Source organism: Sapajus apella, unplaced genomic scaffold (genome assembly GCF_009761245.1).
Source record: "Sapajus apella isolate SASKATOON/1434 unplaced genomic scaffold, GSC_monkey_1.0 scaffold26, whole genome shotgun sequence".
Lineage (NCBI taxonomy): Eukaryota > Metazoa > Chordata > Mammalia > Primates > Cebidae > Sapajus > Sapajus apella.
The window spans coordinates 17604923-17625228 of NW_022436966.1; the positions used below are offsets into that span (position 1 = coordinate 17604923).

Sequence of the window (20306 nt, forward strand, 5' to 3'; positions counted from 1 at the left end):
TGTAGACATCAGGGCCGGGCGCGGTGGCTCAAGTCTATAATCCCAGCACTTTGGGAGGCCGAGGTGGGTGGATCATGAGGTCAAGAGATTGAGACCATCCTGGTCAACACGGTGAAACCCCGTCTCTACTAAAAATACAAAAAATTAGCTGGGCATGGTGGCGCGTGCCTGTAATCCCAGCTACTCAGGAGGCTGAGGCAGGAGAATTGCCTGAACCCAGGAGGCGGAGGTTGCGATGAGCCGAGATCGCGCCATTGCACTCCAGCCTGAGTAACAAGAGCGAAACTCCGTCCCAAAAAAAAAAAAAAAAAAAGATGTAGACATCAAAAAAGGCATTGTCCCCAAATTTGTTAGAGTTGGTATCTGTAATGAATAGGAGCAAATAGTATATTTTAATTGAGCCTCCAAATGCACATTAATATGCCAATATATGCTAATATATAGGGGCAAGGCTTTTTCATTAGTATATGCATTTCCATATTCTCTTTCTTACATAATCGGCACCCATAATTCATCAGCTGCAATTTGTTTTCAGCTTATTAAAATGGAATGAAAGTCTAAAAATGCTTTTGAAGAAGCCTGAGTGCATAATCTTATGGTTTTACTATATCCCTCTAGGTATTCATAGTTGCATATATCTAATCTGGAGGCAATTTTTAAATTGAGTTCTACTGTATTCAACTTAGCCATAGATACTACAGTTCTCTTAGATTTCATCAATCTGCAGTATTTAAATTATGTTATCATATGACCATAATACATACTAACATAAGCAAAGGACTTTGATGTGCATACAACTTAATTAGTGAAATCAGAAATATGTGGGGCTATAGAACATTAGCCACTATCTGAGAATATTTGTTAACCCGAAGAATCACTTAAGAGGAGGTTATTTAGGTATTTAGGAGAATGTTCATGAAACTAATAAAGTTGAAACATGGGCATACCCTATGTAATACTGTTAGTTCCATTTCTGAGTGTATACTCTATGGAATATGTGTGCATATGCATGACAGGTACAAGAATGTTGCTGCATTGTTTGTGGTAGGAAAATGAATAAAATATGTATTTTTCATATAATGGAATGCCATATAGCAGTTAAAATCATTGAATTTTGATGTATCAACTGAATAATTCCCAAAAATATCAAGGTGAATGGGTACAAAAGCACATCACAGAGGGTTTTCTTGAAGAATGGTTCCATTTATGTAAATTAAAATAATGCATTTTTTATGTTCATTTTAACAAAACATTTCCAGCCTACAGAAATAAATAGATAATAGTATAACAGACGCTCATATACTCCCTGTTGGCTTTATCAAAACTAACTTGACATATTTTTTTTCAGATTTTTTTTTAAAACATTACAGATATAGTTGGAGTTTCGTATGTACCCCTTCACATTCCCATTCCCATTCTACCCCCTCTTCCTCCATCTCTCAAGGTATGCTGAATTTGGAGTTTATCACTCCTATATTTGCTTATGTTTTTATGATGTGTATATATGGTATTATTTTTCATATTTTCAAAGTTGCTATAAATTTAATGTCTCATACATACTATGCTGCATATTTTTTATCCAATGTTATTTTTGAGATCTATTCATACTGATACCTGTTCATATTGATCTAATTCATATTGAAATAGAGTTATTTATTTTTAACTCATATAGAGTTCTTATTTATTTTTAACTCCTGTATATGAGTATGCTGTAATTGAGCCATTCTACCTCTAATGTGCATTTGTTTCTAGCTTTTTGCTATTACAGATAATGCTCCAGTTACATTCTTGTGTTTCCCTATGTACATGTGCCTTGATGTGCTCTAGAATGTATGCCTAGAAATTGGAACTTATTGATAATGGCCACTTAATTTAGTTTTTAAAAAAATTTGAAGCATAAACATACTTATTATTCTGGAGTTTTAAAAATTCCTATATTTTCTGTTTTTAAAAACGAGATGCATAAAGGATGACCAAATGCAAGTGTTATTTTAAAAAATTGAGAATAAAAAAACAAAAATGAAATGAAGAGAAATATCCTAATTGTTGAATGATGAATATGAGAAGATAAAAGAAGATATGTTAGTTTTATCTCTGGTTGTAATCTTCCTTTTTATCAGAATATTTATACTATGTTGTCCTTTAATTCCACACCTGTAACCACTTTTTTAAAATATTGCAGATATAGTTATAATTTTACTGAAGCAACCAAGTCTTAACAGTTATTTTGAGGGTAAAGGAGATTATGATTGAAGACATACATTGTATATTATAAAGTACTAGGGAAATGTGAAATATTACTGAAATATTTGATTTTAATTTTTAATTTTTTTTATTAGATAATATAGTTGGATCAAACAAAAACAACACAATTTGTCCTGGTAAGTATAAATTCATACTTTATGAATACGTGCAAATTATAAACTTTTTTCTACTCTAAGTGTAATGCTTTATATAAGGCTAAGAAAAGCATATTTTGGCATAAAAATGAAATGCAAGAACAAATTTACTTTTGTCTTTATTGTAAAGAAAAAATTTCACTATCCCCAATATTAAAAATGGAAAATGAGTTGGAATTTTACTGTTTTTTTTTTCCTGAAAATTTATAGCTTGTTTTCTGACATTGTTATGAGAAGAAGGCATTGTCTGAAAGTTGAGGATGTAATTCTTATTTTTGAAATGTAGTAAACTAAGACTAGTTAGTTTGCAGCTAATTTTTATGTCCATTTTATGCTTATTGTTTGTGAATCTGAGACTAAAAGCAGTTGTTTCTACTTAGAATAGGCATACTAGGTATAAGCTTGATACTAATAAAGACGTGCTGTGCGCACCTACCATCCCATGCCCTTTCTACCAACCTCATCAAATCTCAAAGGGGAGCCAGTTTCAAGTAAGGAGGCACTTTGGAGATTGGACTGTTTAGAGATATGAATAATTTCTTGTCCCAGTTATAAAGATGAAGACATTTGTTTAAGGCTGGGCATGTTAGCTCACGCCTGTAATCCCAGCACTTTGGAAGTCTGAGACAGGTGGATCACCTGAGGTCAGGAAATTAGCTGGGCGTGGTGGCACATGCCCACAATCACAGCTACTCCGGAGGCTGAGGCAGGAGAATCACCTGAATTCATGAGGTGGAGGTTGCAGTGAGCCGAGATCACGCCATTGCATACCAGCTTGGGCAACAAGAGCGAAACTCCATCTCAAATACAAACAAAAAATCCAGACATTTGTGAGTGTCAAGGTTGAAAAGTCTTTTGTTAATAAAATTGGAGAGTTGAAAAATAAAGAAGAATTGCTTTTCTTTTTTCGAGACGGAGTCTCACTCTGTCATCTAGGCTAGAGTGCAGTGGTGCAACCTCAGCTCACTGCAACCTCCACCTCCCAGGTTCAAGTGATTCTCCTGCTGCTGCCTTCCCAGTAGCTGGGATTATAGGTGCTCACCACCATACCCAGCTAACTTCTGTATTTTTAGTAGAGACAGCATTTCACCATTTTGGCCAGACTGGTCTCAAAACTCCTGACCTCAGGCGATCCACCAGCCTCCGCCTCCCGAAGTGCTGGGATTATAGGCGTGAGCCACCATTCCTGTCCAGGAATTGCTTTCAATGGTGAGGAACTAGTTCAAATTTTGGCTGTTGTACTGGCTGTCATAGAAATTGGTCTGGAGGAAGGGAAACTCTTTACTTGCATTTAAAGTAGAAACAATCCTTGAAATAAGAGAACTTTCTTTTGTGTATTTATATGTGATGGTCATTCTGTTATTAGAAATGATGCCAATTTATTCCTGATAGCATTGTAGTTCCACGAGATATTTATGTATATAATCTCAAGTAAATAAAATAGTTATACTAGATGATGTCATTTTTTAAAAAATTCTGTAAGACTGTGATTTTATAATTTCCTCACAGCTTAATATTTCTTTGTCTAGCCAAGCGTAGTGGCTCACACCTGTAACCTCAGCACTTTGGGAGACCAAGGCAGGAGGATCACTTGAGCCCAGGAATTAAGAGACCAGCCTGGGCAACATAGTGAGACATCATTTCTACAAAAAATAAACTGGGCATGGTGGTTTGCCCTCTGTGGTCCCAGCTACTAGGGAGGCTGAGGTGGCAGGATCACTTGAGTCTGGGAGGTTGAGGATGCAGTGAGCCGAAATTGCACCAGTGCACTCCAGCCTGGGTGACAGAGTGATGACACCCTGTCTTAAACAACAGCAAGAAAATATTTTCTTGTCTAAAGCACTTATAATAGGGATGTGTGATTGTCCATATAGGCCTTTGACATAAATTAAAATTTGTTTAATTTTAATTAAACAAATTAAATTCCTAAACTGTTTAGGAAGCAGTTCAAAATCATTTCATGAATGTGTAAACCGAAGTCTCAGGGAAAGAAAAAATGCAAGTTTATTCAGTTGATCCCTCTCTGTAGATATCATGAGTTGATATTTTAAAAGTTGTTTATAAAATTATATTAAGTTATGTTTAAGAATCTTAATGTAATATTTTTCATTTGATGTTCAAGCAGCCAAAAATATCCTTTTCTTAAACCATCTTTAAATAATTTTTTGGGGGAAGTTTGCATTGAGCCACTTTAGGCCAAAAGTTTTAAGCAGTTTTTTTTAAACCATGGGCCCTTTTATATATTTATTAATATTAATAAAGAATACCTCAGTGCCATCAAGGTATTATCATGTTCATGGATTGTTACTGCTTTTCTTTCTATATTTCGTATTTTATGCAAATATGAGTCTTAGAAAGTTATCTAGTAGCTAAAACTGTTAATGTGCTTCTGGAGAGTCTGGCTAATGAAAAATTTAAAATCTGTAGCCTTTTTAATGGATATAAAATTGGAGAAAATAGGCCAGGCACAGTGGCTTATACTTATAATCCCAGCACTTTGGGAGGCCAAATGGGAGGATCTCTTGAGCCCAGGAGTTTGAGACCGGTCTGGACAACATAGTGAGGCCCCATCTCTACAAAAAATTGAAAAAAAATTAGCATGGTGGCATACATTTGTACTTCCGGCTACTCTGGAAGCTGAGGTGGGAGGATCACTTGAGCCTGGGAGGTAGAAGCTGCAATGAGCCATGACTGCCACCACACTCCAAACTGGGTGACAGAGTGAGACCTTGTCTCAAAAAAAAAAAAAAAAAAGGAATTAGAGGAATTACAATTTAGATTTTGTTAAAAAAAATATAGGATGTAAGCTTTATTTATTCTTTATTTAGATATATTCGGTATTTATTTTCATGAGATTACTTTCTTTTGTAGATAATTATCAAACAGCACAGCTACTTGCCTTAATTTTAGAGTTACTCACATTTTGTGTGGAACATCACACATATCACATAAAAAACTATATTATGAACAAGGACTTGCTAAGAAGAGTCTTGGTCTTGATGAATTCAAAGCACACTTTTCTGGCCTTGTGTAAGTATAAAATGTTTAAAAAGCAACATTTTTAATAGAGATAAAGCTGAAGTTACCCATTTGAAGTTATTATTTATTAGCAGTGTATATTCTGTTAATTAGATGATTGTGAGAAGTCCTACTCTTTCATTCTTACTCAAAGGGCAAGAGGACTAGGTTGTAGTGATTTCCCCACCTGCATATTGCTCACATTTAAATTCAGTGAGCCTGTCTTTTGTTGTGATACAATACCATGTGGAATGACACCATTTTACTAACAGAACCAGGCCTGCCGTTTTTTTATATCACTTCATAAAACTGTCATTTAGTAGTCACTCTTTATAATTATCCTGATATTCAATGTTGATTTTTAGCAGACTATAAACTTGCTTTCACTTTCATAATTTCACCTGCAAACAGAAAGAAACATCCTCTCTTCAGATGGAAATTACTTTGTGGTGTTATTCTGACCATAAAGATTATAGTTTAAATATAGGCATTTAATTTAATGTATTGAGAAAATATTAATCTCCCTAATCTTTATTTTTATGGACTTAAAATAGCCAGTATTAACTGTCTGCATTATTTCTTTTTTTATACCTGTACCAATTTATATAATAAACATAATCACATGTATAGAGGATTTTTTTTTGTTTTTTACTTTTACCAAACAGGATCATACCAACACATTTCTCAGCCCCCTAACACTACTCTAGCTCAATATCATGTAGACTAAGTTTATTCCTGGAGATAGCTGAGTGAGATTTTATAGTATGGCTCTTCCACAGATTCTTCTGCCATTCTCCACTGGATGAATTACAGGATTGTTTTTGCTTTTTTGCCACTCCAAACTATACTGTGGTAAATAGTCTTGTACATAAATCTTCTAAGTACTGATTTATTTCTTTCTAAAGAATAGATTCTCAGTAATGAGATTGCAAAGACAATATGTTTATCTGTTTTATGCTTTTTAATGTATCTATTTAATTTGCCATGTAGCTGCTAGATTACTTCCCCCCAAATTGAAACATTTTGACATTTCCCAGCATTCAGTGTTACTCCTTTTTTTAAAATGTTACCAGTCTGATAATGGAAAATGTGATATTTCATTTTTTTCTTAATTTGCATATTCCCCGACAGCATCTTTTCGTATATTAGTATAATTTGCATTTTTATCTGTTGTGAATTACCAGTTATCTTTTTCTCAGAGCTTTTTGTATAGTAGAGATATTAACAATTTATCATGTTTTGGCGAGAGAATGTACATCTTCATTGTCTTGTCTTTGGCTTTATTTATAATATTGTTTTCCAAATAACTTGAAAATGTCCTTATTACGACACAGATTTCTTTCTTTTCCTTCTATGACTTTTGGGTTTTTCGTTTTGCTTAGAAAAGTCTGTGTCCTAAGATTATACAGATATTTTCACTTTCTTTTTTATATTTATATGTGTAACACATGCGAAATTGTTTTTGCATATGTTTTGAAATGAGAGTTTGAAATGGGTGTTTTCTAGATATATAGCCAACGGTATCAGTCTTAATCCGCACTTGAATTAAGACTACCATACCTTTCCTCTTTCCTTCTGAATTGAAATATCATTTTTGTCATACAGTAAGTTAACATATATATATACACTTTTGTTTTATTTCTGGACTGTCATTTAATTTCACCAAATGAAATACCAGTGTTGGCCAGGCACGGTGGCTCATGCCTGTAATCCCAGCACTTTGGAAGGCTGAGGTGGGTGGATCACCTGAGGTCAGGTGTTGGAGAGCAACCTGGGCAACATCAGGAAACCCTGTCTCTACTAAAAATACAAAAATTAGCCAGGTGTGGTGGTGTATGCCTGTAATCCCAACTACTCAGGAAGCTGAGGCAGGAGAATCACTTGAACCTGGGAGACGGAGGTTGCTGTGAGCTGAGATCGCAACACTGTACTCCAGCCTGGATGACAGAGCAAGACTCTTGTCTCAAAAACAAACAAACAAAAAAATAGTGTTTATTATATTATGCCAGGCGTTACAGTGTTTCTGTTATAAGGTTTAATACCTACTGAGTCCCCCTTCACTTTCCTTTTTCATAATTTTCTTAGTTATTGGACATTTTCTCTTTCATAATAACTAAATTATTATATCCAGTTCATTTTGATTGGAATTACGTTATGTTTTTGTATTAGTTTTGGAATGATTGATGTTCTTAAGACAGATTTTCCCATTTGACTCTCTATAAATAGTACTCTTTGATGACTACAGAGTACTCCCTTTAATATGAACATGTAATTGAATGAATTTCCAATTTATTTTTATTTTTATTTATTTATTTATTTTGAGGTGGATTCTTGCTCTGTTGCCCAGGCTGGAGTGCAGTGGCATGGTCTTGGTTCTCTGTAACTTCTGCTTCCTGGGTTCAAGCAATCCTCCTGCCTCAACCTCTCGAGTAGCTGTGATTACAGGTGCCTACCACCAGGACTGGCTAATTTTTTGTATTTATAGTAGAGACGGGGTTTCCCCATATTGGTTAAGCTGGTCTCAAACTTCTGACATCGTGATCCGCCCGCCTTGGCCTCCCAAAGCGCGGGATTACAGGCGTGAACCACTGCACCTGGCCAGAATTTCTAATATTTAAATATTTATATTGTTTCAGGATTTTTATTATTATAATCAGTGCTCTTGTAACCATAGCTTTGTATACTTGTCAGTTCATTTACCAGCAGTGTGTAAGTGTGCCTATTTGCTCACACACTTGCCAGTGCTTCAGTCTTTTGCATCTTAAGTAAACCATTTCTTATCCTGCTACAAAGAGAGGTGAAGTTGCAAGTCTAATGCTTCTCCCCACACTTGTTTGGTGTTACATTTATACCTTATGTGGCCTATTACTGTTTTATTCTCAGATAATGTTTAGAAACTCTTGTGACAGGCACAACTTCTTTATTTCATGAGTTTCATCTAATGGAATGAGAAATGACTTACACAGTCAGAAGCCTTGCGTTTTGAAGATTGGGCTACTGGTATCTGTAGAATAAACTACTTGGGGAAAAGATGCAAGTTAAAGGATCAACACATATAAAACTAAAGGATTAAAATTATAGTCCTCTCTGTTCCATAAGACCTTTCTCAGTAATATTGCTAAATTTAGTAAGCTTTATGTAGCTAGGGAAAAGACTAGTTAAAAAGGAGATCTCTTCTCAGTATTCTAAAATGTGAAAAGTCAAGTTCAAGTTGTACCTCTTATTCATTGCTGTTTTTCTTTAACAAATCTGATCTGCCACAGTGCATCTTTAGCTAGGTAAAATAGCTTGTAAGCAATTGGTACATAAGAGAATGATGTCATTATAATATGAAGATGGTGTTGGTTCACAAGTTTTTTTTCAAGACATAGAGAAGTAGAATAGTGTGAATGGAAATAGCCTTCATTAGAGAATTAAAAACCTTTAGATCTTCTATTATGTGATTGGCATATGGTATCAGGAGCCTCTTTAGCAGTATTTTGAGAAAATTAAAAACCATTTGCTTCTAAAGCTCCCTCCCTCAGAGAGCCAAGGCCATCTTGGCTCATAGCAGGTGGCCCACTCCTGTGCCCACCTTAATGACAGTGCCGCCACTGATTCTAAGCTTCCTTCACTGTGTTGTCTCAGCCATCCACTAGCACTACTCTAAGTACTGCTAGCATTTGCAGTCTGTGGATTTTGCATATTTTTTTAATCTCTGTCATAGAGCTACCTGCCTGGGTAGTTTATCTCCTAGGTTCCAATTACTGTTTTTTGTGGGTTTTTTTGTTAGTTCTGGCTACAAAGTTTTACAGTTTTGAGAGGTCCTCTCCAGCTCTATTTTCCTCAAAGTCCAGTTTTATTGGACAAATTTACTTTTCTTTTTAGAACAATTTACTTTTTACTTTATGAACAGTTTTACTTTTCATTTCAGAAGAACATATACATTACTTTATGGTGGAAAAACACCTGTATAATCATGGATTTTAGTAAGATCATTAACTTATTCTCTGTATTATTTTAATTAGGTGCTCTTCGCTTTATGAGGCGGATAATTGGACTTAAAGATGAATTTTATAATCGTTACATCACCAAGGGACATCTTTTTGAGCCGGTTATAAATGCACTTCTGGATAATGGAACTCGGTACAATCTGTTGAATTCAGCTGTTATTGAGTTGTTTGAATTTATAAGAGTGGTAAGTGATTATAAAACAACTGTTATATGTAAGATAATTATATGTAAAGCCATAATTTTTTATGTCAAAGTAAAAGAATTATATGTAAGCAAAGTGATTTCTTCATTCCCTTTTGCCCCTGGAATTATATATTCCATGTGCCTTAGAATCTATTTCTAATAAACTGAAATTTTAAAAATCAATACCTTTTTAGTTTGTATTTGCCACATGGTTATGGTTTAGTGGTTTTTACTTTTGACACTAATATATTTTAACGCTAATATTTTAAATTGTGAAATATAAAAGTGAAATTCAGTGTAGTCTTTCAGCCCATATTTACTTGATTTTTCTCAGTTCCACTTTTATTGGCCAAATGTTTCAGGATAACATATGGTGTATGTGAGCCTTTCAGTCAATCATGGCTTATTCACGTGATCTTTTAGGAAAAGGTGATATTTTTATTGTAGAGGTAGTGATTTAAAAAGAATAGAAATATTGAAAAATAATTCGTTTGGGGTTGGGCACGGTGGCTCACGCCTGTAATTGCAGCACTTTGGGAGGCCAAGGTGGGCTGATCACTTGAGGTCAAGAGTTCATGAGCAGCCTGGCCAATATGGTGAAACCCCATATCTACTAAAAATACAAAAATTAGCCAGGTGTGGTGGCACACGCCTGTAATCCCAGCCACTTGGGAAGCTGAGACACAAGAATTGCTTGAACACGGGAGGTGGGATTACAGTGAGCCGAGATTGCGTCACTTCATTCCAGCCTGGGTGACAGAGCAAGACTCTTGTCTCAAAAAAAAATTTCATTTGGTAGACGTTAATATAAGTGCATAATAGGTAGGATGGAATACTGGAATTTTAAGTTAAAGAGATCAGGAAGTTAGATGGACTACTCCAATTATCATATTTTATAGATCAAGAAATTAAGACACCCAGAATGATTAAGTGACCTATTCAAGAACATCCATTTGGTTAGTAGCACAATCAGGACCAGTTGGAACTTATAACTATATCCCACCTCAATTTAGGGCAACAGAAGATTTGTCATAAACAATCTGGAGGGCAATCTATGCGAATAACAGGGGTGCAACAGATAGCTTTAAAACCAATACAACAAATTGACCTTACCTGTACTTATATACACTGAAATCAATCCACTGAGGAAATGACCACAAGGTTGGAAAGAATTTGGGTTTTATTTTTTGTTTTATTTTGTTTGAGGCAAGGTCTCATGCTGTTGCCCAAGCTGTAGTACAATAACGTAGGTACAGCTCACTGTAGCTTTGACCTCCTGGGCTCAAGCAGATCCTCCCATGTCAGCCTCCTGAGTAGTTGAAACTATAGGTATTTACTAATATGCCTGGCTAATTTTAATTTTTTTTTAGATACAGGGGTCTTCCTATGTTGCCCAGGCTGGTCTCGAACTCCTAGGGTCAAGCAGTCCTCCCACAGCCTCCCAAAGTGTTGGATTACAGATATGAGCCACTGCACTTAACTGGAAAGAATTTGAAAAAAGAAAGTCAAAGCTAGAAATTCATTCTCTAGTTTTATTTCGTACAAATTAGATTTCTGCTGATGACATGCTATCCTTATACAAAGATAATTTGGCTAACTGGATTGTTTTTATAAAAGTGGTTAGTTGCCAAGTATATGATTTTTTAGAGGATGAAGTGGATAGAAGTCTTTAACCTTGGAAAACAAGGAATATGGTTAACTAGCTCACTAGTTCCCATTGTACTGTTGGAATAAATCAAAACTTTTTAATATTTTATTTACTTTATATTTTTCTCCTTTAAAATTTTGGTGAGATAGAGATAAAGCAAACTGTAGGGTTTACAACCCCATCCCTATGCCCGCAATTGAATTGTTTTTCTGAAAATAAGTTTTTGAGTGGTTGATTTATGTACCTTGTGTCCCAAAATTTAATGTGTTTTTCATTTCATGTATAACACAGAGCCATTACCTAGGTTTCTAATTTCTGAGTTGCATATTTTTTATTGACATGTACAGGAGAACTAGTTTTAAGACTTAAAATCCGTAATGCAACCAAATTATGATGTATCTTTTCAAGAAATGAGCTGTGTGTTTCTTAAATATGTAGTATTATTTATAAAGTCCTGAATCACAACTTTAATTTTTTTTTTAAATAAGCCTACTGGGCATGCATGCATTTGCAGTGATGATTTAGAATTTAGAAGTTATTACTATCAGTTTATTTCACAAAGATTATACTATCGGAAGACTACAGGAATAGATAAGTAGAATTCCAGATAGTTCATCAGATCTGTATATATAATATAGTCAGAGAAATCTGTGCTTATTTATTGTTTAGGTAAGATGTATCCTTCATTGCTTTTTTCTTATTCTATGTGTGAGAGCCAGCCTCGGATATGGGAAAGGCATGAGAGTGATCTCTTTGTCATCAAGCCTTTGCCAGCTTCTATGTAATGTATGTGGCAGAGTTAGGCTCATTTGAAAATTTAACGAATGTACCAGAAAGAAAACCACCACAACCATATCCCATTTTGATAGCAGTTAAATAGGAAGTCATTAAATAACACTTGTTTGTTGAAAAATATAATTTTTCTTTTATTGATACATAATATTGTACAGATTTTTTTGGTACATGTACTTTTTTTTTTTTTTTTTTTTTTTTTTTGCATGGATAGAATGTATAATGATCAAGTCAGGGTGTTTGGGGTATCCATCACCGTAAGTATTTTGAAAACAATTTTAACATCTTTGCTCTAACCAGCTGTGTGCTCTGGATCAAACCATCCAGCCTCTCTTGAGCCTCAATTTTGTTTTTCTCTAAAATGGGGATAATAAAACCTATCTCATGAAATTGTTATGCAGATTAAATGAAATTGTATGTAAAAGTAGTTTTTAAATTGTAAAGTGCTATATATAAATACAAAACATAAACAGAAGATGTAAAATAAATCCATTTACTTTTCGAATGTATTTTATAGTCCCACAAAAGGGCTCCAGTAAATTGCTTCTCCTTTTTTTTCAAGTTTTCTCTGCAGTCCTGACTCATATGTAAAGAAACCAGGACATTACATGTTGGAAGGTGATTTTGAAAAACCTTTTTTGATCAGCTTTAGAACTACAAAACAAAATTTTAAAGTTTTTTTTCTAATAAGCATTGTATTATATTTCAAATGTGAATTTTGTGCTTATACAGGAAGATATCAAGTCTCTTACTGCACATATAGTTGAAAACTTTTATAAAGCACTTGAATCGATTGAGTATGTTCAGACATTCAAAGGATTGAAGACTAAATATGAGCAAGAAAAAGACAGACAAAATCAGAAACTGAACAGGTATTGTTTGAGTATACTGCTTTTATAGCCTACAAAATTGTGTCCAAAATTGTCTGTAGTTCAGATTTTCCATGTGAAATTTACTGACGAATTTTCTTTCCATCACTGGATAGCGTAGAGTTGAATAGGAGGGTAAGGTGTTCCTCCTAACCCCATATCATTTAAGTGATGAATTACCACTCCATAGTGTAACTTAAGAAGAATATTTAGTTTAATATACAATATCCTAAAATAATTTGGAGTGTTAGTGTTCTCTGGCTACATCTTCTATCATGACAGAGATGATTTTGATACAAATTATACGCAGTTAAAATTACTTCACTTCCTCCTGATTATACATATTTTTCCTTCAATTCAATCTGATCATGAACTTAAATCATTACTCAATATTTGTGATACATTTCTTACAGTGTACCATCTATATTGCGTAGTAACAGATTTCGCAGAGATGCAAAAGCCTTGGAAGAGGATGAAGAAATGTGGTTTAATGAAGATGAGGAAGAGGAAGGAAAAGCGGTTGTGGCACCAGTGGAAAAGTCTAAGCCAGAAGATGATTTTCCAGATAATTATGAAAAGTTTATGGAGACTAAAAAAGGTATTAAAATTCTGAATTTCTGCACAGTATGCCTTCTTATTTAGTGCAAAAATTATTCTGTTGCTTATGAAGGTTTATTTATAATTTACAAAACAAGAAAGACCATTTTATACGGAATCGTGTTCTTTTAAAATTATATACTTTTCCAAATCTGAGAATTGTTTTCATGTTTAAAATGTTTCTCTTCAAACTTGCCATTCTATAATGCTATTAATTTGCTAGTTAGAAATTGAATTATCTACTTACACTTTTCTTTCTGTAAACAGTCTTGTCTTTATTTCTATGCTGAAATTCCCAGGAATAATAGAGACCGTATAGATTCATAGAAACCTTCTAGAGTACTTTGCCTGTATCTTTTACAGCTGATAAACTAAGCTCAAAGAAGTAACTTTGCTCTTTAAAATTTTTAAATTATAAAAGTTACATAAAGATACACTGTCAAGAGAAGTGAAAAAGTAAAATTTCCCCTGGCTTTCAGGTGTATTTAACATGTTTTATAAAACAAAGATCTTGCTAGCACTTATCTTTCAAAAGAACTAAAATGAGGAATTACCATTTTTTGGAATACTGCCCTGCATATATCATTTAAATATTTAATTAAAATTCATATCTTGCTGAGCATGGTGGCTCACGTCTTTAATCCTAGCACTTTGGAAGGCTGAAGCAGGTGGATCATTTGAGCCCAGGAGTTCCAGATCACCCTGGGTAACATGGTAAAACCCTGTCTCTACAAAAAACACAAAAATTAGATGGGCATGGTGGCATTCAACTGGAGTCCCAGCTACTAGGAAGGCTGAGGCTGGAGGATCACTTGAGCCAAGGAGGTCGAAGCTACAATGAGTCATCAGCTGCCACTGCACTCCAGCCTGAGTAACAGAGAAAGACCATATCTCAAAAACAAAAAAAATTATACCTTAAAAGATAAAAAGCCTTTCCTGGATTTATTATGTAAGTTTGTGATTTTGAATGTGACATTTTCTAAAGGCAATTCTCAGATAATTAATTTCATTTATTTATTACATTTTCTTTGGAACTATTGTTCCTACTCATTTTCAACTTATTAATTTAATAAGTTTTATTTGCCTCAGCATAAGGGAGCAACAAGCCTATTAAAATGTCCTAAGGAATAGGCATCTTTGCTAGACAAATTCTTCTGCCTTTACTCATTACAGGTACTGCCCTGACTACTGTCAAAAGAGGCAGTACAGCCATATTTGAAGTTCTGTATCTAGTGTCGAATGACACACTGTTAAGAATCATATATCAAAATAGTAACCAGATGTTAAAGGGGATTGGAACGCTGTGTCATAAAAGAAACAGGAAAAAGAACTTGGAATATTTTGGACTTATAGACTTGATCATTGTCTTCAGGCATTTGGAATGTTGACTTGTCAGAGAAATTACTAGGTTTTTACAATGAGTAAAGAAGTGTAGAGTCAGTGAGTGGAAGCTACAGGGAGACAATAAAAGGAAGAGTCAGATAGCTAATGAGATTTTAGATGTACGTGCTAGATACTGCAATGTAGAGTTCTAGCACAAGATGGCTAATTTTGTTAGGATCCTTAAGTTCCTTTCTAATACTGAGATTTCTAAGATTCTAGCTAATAAAGACTTATCACTTGTATTAGTTCATTTTATACTATTAAAAAGAACTACCTAAGACTGGGTAGTTTATGAAGAAAAGAGATTTGATTGACTCACAGTTCCATAGGCTTAACAGGAAACATGGCTGAAAGGCTTCAGGAAACTTAGTCATGGCAGAAGGTGAAAGGGAGGTAAGCATGTCTTAACCCTGGTGGAGCAGGAGACAGAGAATGTGAAGAAGGAGGTGCGACACACTTTTAAACAACCAGATCTCATGAGAACTCACTGTCACAGAAACAGCAATGAGGTATTCTGCCTCCATGATTCAGTCACCTCCTCCAACACCTGGTGATTACAGTTCACAATGAGATTTGAATGGGCACACATAGTCAAACCATATCATTCCAACCCTGGCCTCTCTCTAATCGCATGTCTTTTTTACATTTCAAAACCAATCATGCCTTCCCAACAGTCCCCTAGAGTCACAACTCATTCCAGCATTAACTCAGAAGTTCCAAGTCCAAAGTCTCATATGAGACAAGGTAAATCCCTTCTGCCTATGAACCCGTAAAATAAAAGAGTTAGTTACTTCCAAGATACAATGGGGGTATGGGCATTGGGTAAATGTTCCCATTCCAAATGGGAGAAATTTGCCAAAACAAAGGGTCTGCAGGCCCTGGGCAAGTCTGAAACCCAGCAGGGCAGTCTTTAAATCTTGAAGCTCCAAAATAATCTTCTTTGACTCCACGTCTCACATCCAGGGCATGCTGATACAACAGGTGGGCTCCCAAGGCCATGGCTGACTCCATCCCTATGGCTGTGCTGGGTACAGCCCCCGTGACTGCTTTCATGGGCTGATGTTGAGTGCCTGTGGCTTTTCCATGTGCATGGTGCAAGCTGTCAGTGGATCTACCATTCTGGGGTCTGGAGGATGGTGGCCCTCTTCTCACAGCCCCACTATGCAGTATCCCAGTAGGGACTCTGTGTCAGAGCTCCATCCTCCTCACATTTCTCTTCCGTACTGCCCTAGCAGAGGTTCTCCATGAGGGCTCTGCCCCTGCAGCAGATTTCTGCCTGGACATCCAAGCATTTTCATACGTCTTCTGAAATCTAGGTGGTTTGGGAATCAGAGGTTACCAAACCTCAGTTCTTGCCTTCTGCATACCCATAGGCCCAATACCACATGGAAGCTACCAAGTTGTGGGGCTTGCACCCTCTAAAACCATGGCCCAAGATGCATCTTAGCTCCTTTTAGCCATGGCTGGAGCTGTAACAGCTGAGATGCAGGGTGCCATATTCCAAGACTGCACAGAGCAGCAGGGCCCTGGGCCCAGCTCACAAAATCTTTTTTCCCTCCTAGGCCTCTGGGCCTGTTAATTTAACATTTGGCTCCCATGCGTGTTTCTGCAACCAGCTTGAATTTCTCCCCAAGAAATGAGTTTGTCTTCTCTACTGCATGGTCAGGCTGCAAATATTCCAAACTCTATGCTCTGCTCCTTTTTAAATATAAATTCCAATTTCAGACCATCTCTTTCTTCATGCATATGAGTGCACACTTTTAGAAACAGCCAGAACACCTCTTTTTTTTTTTTTTTTTTTGGAGACAGAGTCTTGCTCTCTTTCTCAGGCTGTAGTGCAGTGGCATGATTTTGGCTCACTGCAACCTCCTCCTCCGCAGGTTCAACCAGTTCTCCTGCTTCAGCCTCCCAAGTACCTGGGACTACAGGTATGTGCCATCATGCCTGGCTAAGTTTTGTATTTTTAGTAGAGACAGGGTTTCACCTTGTTGGCCATCCTGACCTCCAGTGATCCAGCGCCTTGGCCTCCCAAAGTGCTGGGATTACAGACATGAGCCACCGGACCTGGCCCAGGCCACCCCTTAAATGTTTTGCTACTTGGAAATTTCTTCTGCTAGGTAACCTAAATCATCTCAAGTTCAAGTTCCACAGATCTCTAGGGCAGGAGCAAAATGTTGCCAGTCTCTTTGCTAAAAGCATAGCAAGAGTGACTTATTCCCAATAAGAGCGACTATAGTTCGCAATAAGTTCCTCATCTCCATGTGAGACCTCCTCAGCCTGTACTTCATTGTCTGTATCATTGTCAGCATTTTGGTCAAAATCATTCAATAAATCTCTAGGAAGTTCCAGACTTTCCCACATCTTCCTGTCTTTTTCTAAGCCATCCAGACTGTCCCAGCCTCTGCCTATTATCCAGTTCCAAAGTCGCTTCCACATTTTCAGGTATAGATGGAGCCTGACTCTGTCATCAGGCTGGTATGCAGTGGCACAGTCTCAGCTCACTGCAGCCTCCAGCTACCAAGTGACTCTCTTGCCTCAGCCTCTGGAGCACCTGGGATTATAGGCTTTTGCCACCACACTCATCTAATTTTTGTATTTTTAGTAGATAATACGTTTCACTATGTGGGCCAGGTTGGTCTCAAACTCCTGACCTCAAGTGATCCACCCGCCTCAGCCTCCGAAAGTGCTGGGATTACAGGCATGAGCCACTGTACCCTTCCATTTTCAGGTATCTTTATAGCAGTACCCCACTCTGGTACCAATTTTTTGTACTAGTTTGTTTTCATACTGCTCTAAAGAACTACCTGAGACTGGGTAATTTATGAAGAAAAGAGGTATAATTGACTTACGATTCCACATGGGTGGGGTAGCCTCAGGAAACTTATGGCCGAAGGCAAACAGAAGCAAGGCATGTCTTACATGCCAGCAGGAGAGAAAGCAAGAGGGGAAGTGCCACACTTTTGAACAACCAGATCTCTTGAAAACTCACTATCACAAGAACAGCAAGGGGGAAATCCACCCCCATGATCCAGTCACCTGTCACCAGGTCCTTCCCCTGACACGTGGGGATTACAGTTTGACTTCAGATTTGGGTGGGGACACAGAGCCAAACCATACCATCACTGTACACATCATGCTCTGCTTTTTTAGTTCTTAGGAAACAAAGGCAATGTTTTATAAGTTTTTTAATTATTGCTGTTTTCAGACATTTTGACTTATCAGCACTTATTGATACACATTCAAAATTTTACTTTTACTTTAGCAAAAGAAAGTGAAGACAAGGAAAATCTCCCGAAAAGGACATCTCCTGGTGGCTTCAAATTTACTTTCTCCCACTCTGCCAGTGCTGCTAATGGAACAAACAGTAAATCTGTAGTGGCTCAGACACCACCAGCAACTTCTAATGGATCCTCTTCCAAAACTACAAACTTGGCTACATCAGTAACAGCCACCAAGGTAGGTGAAACAGCATTACATGCAAACAAACTTTGCTTTTCCCATCTGTGAGATTATTTCTTGTTTACAAAAGAAAATGTGGATAATCAAAACAATTTCAGTGATGGAAAAATGTTGCATACATTGTTATCAGAGAACATGACAGCTGACATTGATTTCTCGTGTCTGAGTTTATCTGGCATGTAACTGAGATCCTTCTATAAACATAATTTTGTATTCTCCTTTTATTTGTTAGAAGAATTTTTCTGTTATCAAAACATTGTTGATGATTGAAAATTTCATTTCATTTTATTTTTTTGAGACAGAGTCTTATTCTGTCACCAAGCTGGAGTACAGTGGCACGATCTTGACTCACTGCAACCTGCACCTCCCAGGTTCAAGTGATTATCCTGCCTCAGCCTCCCAAGTAGCTGGGACTACAGGCACATGCCACCACACCCAGCGAATTTTTGTATTTTTAGCAGAGACAGGATTTCACCGTGTGTTGGCCAGGAGGGTCTCCATCTATTAACCTCATTAACCACCCACCTCAGCCTCCCAAAGAGAATTTCATTTTATTTAGGCTTATGATAATAAATGTAAGTATCCTTCCTCCTTGTTCCCCATTCTATTTTGGAGCACTAAGTTGATTCTCATATTTCACTGACTACTTAGTGTTATTGCACTTTAAATTATTTTCTTGGATAGATGAGTAGTAGAATGTCTTCACACATACGGTCAAATTCATCTTCATAAAGTCTATGCTGATTTATGTTACCATAAATTGTGTATGTGCCTAGCTAATTGCAGCTTTGCCAGTGCTATAATTATTTTTAGTATTTGCCAGTTAGGTAGGGGAGACAGTATATAATATCTCATTTCCAATTGTGTATACTTTATTAGTAGTAAGGTTGAATATTAGCCTTTTGAATTTGCTCTTCTCAGCAAATAGCATATTATTATTGATGAATCTTTAGCTAAGGATATTAAACTTTCTGTTGTTCTTATAACAAATGTATTTCCATTGTTACCTTTTTTTTATAAACAAGTTTAAATTTCATATGAAACATTTTTCTTATTCATATGTTATATGAAACCATCCTTTTTCCCCATAAAGGAGTGGCTTAAAATAAAAAGATATAAATATGGGACAACTATTGTATAAGGGTAGAAAGACAAGAAGAAATGTCATGGTAGTACAAACCTAACTGAAGGAATGTGTCTTGTTTTCAACACAAAATATGAGTTTATTTTACAAAAATATAGAATCTTCATTCACTAGCATAGTGAGCTAGGCTCTTGACTAAAGAACACATAAGTAGCATTTTCATGGTATTCTGTATTCGAAACACATTTTATGTTTTTTAACTGGAAAATTTAAAAATTTTCAACTTTATGATAGGACAAATTAGAGTAATATTGTGACATTACATTAAGAGTGTTTGATCTGGGCACAGTGGCTCACTGTGATCCTAGCACTATGAGAGGCCAAGGGAGGAGGGTCACTTGAGCCCAGGAGTCTAAGACCAGTCTGAGCAATAAGGTAAGACCTCACCTCTACAAAAAATACTTAAAAGTAGCTGAGTGTGGTGGCACACACCTGTGGTCCCAGCCTCTCCTGAGGCAGATGAATCGGTTGAGCCTGGGAGGTGGAGGCTTCAGTGAGCTGTGATCTTGCCAGTGCACTCCAGCCTGAGCAAGAGAAAGAGACCCTATCTCAAAAAAAAAAAAAAATGCCATAGAGTTGCATTGTTTGGGTTCAAATATTGGCTGTCTCTTTCTAGCTGTTTCACCTTGAATAAATTATTTAATCTCTCTGAGCCTTAGCCTGCCTGCCTTCCTGCTTCCCTTTTGTTGTTGTTGTTATTGGGACAGGGTCTCACTCTGTCACCCATCTTGGAGTGCAGTGGTGTAGTCACAGCTCACAGTCTCCCTTACTTCCTGGGCTCAACTGATCCTCCCATCTCAGCCTCCCAAGTAGCTGGAAAT

General features: G+C 36.5%; 1 protein-coding gene and 1 non-coding gene across 7 annotated transcripts in view; one reads left to right on the forward strand and one right to left on the reverse strand.

The window, feature by feature from the left end:
* The window catches only part of PPP4R3B (protein phosphatase 4 regulatory subunit 3B), a 70643-nt gene that overhangs the window by 40614 nt on the left and 9723 nt on the right, over positions 1-20306 (forward strand). For 4 of the 6 annotated variants that reach the window (XM_032292085.1, XM_032292088.1, XM_032292091.1 and 1 more), the window contains 7 exons: positions 1349-1444; positions 2340-2381; positions 5271-5429; positions 9425-9594; positions 12766-12905; positions 13316-13500; positions 18145-18338. In XM_032292085.1, the coding sequence (XP_032147976.1) occupies positions 1349-1444; positions 2340-2381; positions 5271-5429; positions 9425-9594; positions 12766-12905; positions 13316-13500; positions 18145-18338 (986 nt within the window). The remainder of the gene's footprint in view (positions 1-1348; positions 1445-2339; positions 2382-5270; positions 5430-9424; positions 9595-12765; positions 12906-13315; positions 13501-18144; positions 18339-20306) is intronic. The other 2 variants (XM_032292086.1, XM_032292087.1) reach the window with 2 other exon arrangements.
* On the reverse strand, positions 11946-12093 carry LOC116560683. Its single transcript, XR_004273078.1, has one exon. It is a non-coding gene; the product is annotated as a small nucleolar RNA SNORA12 (small nucleolar RNA).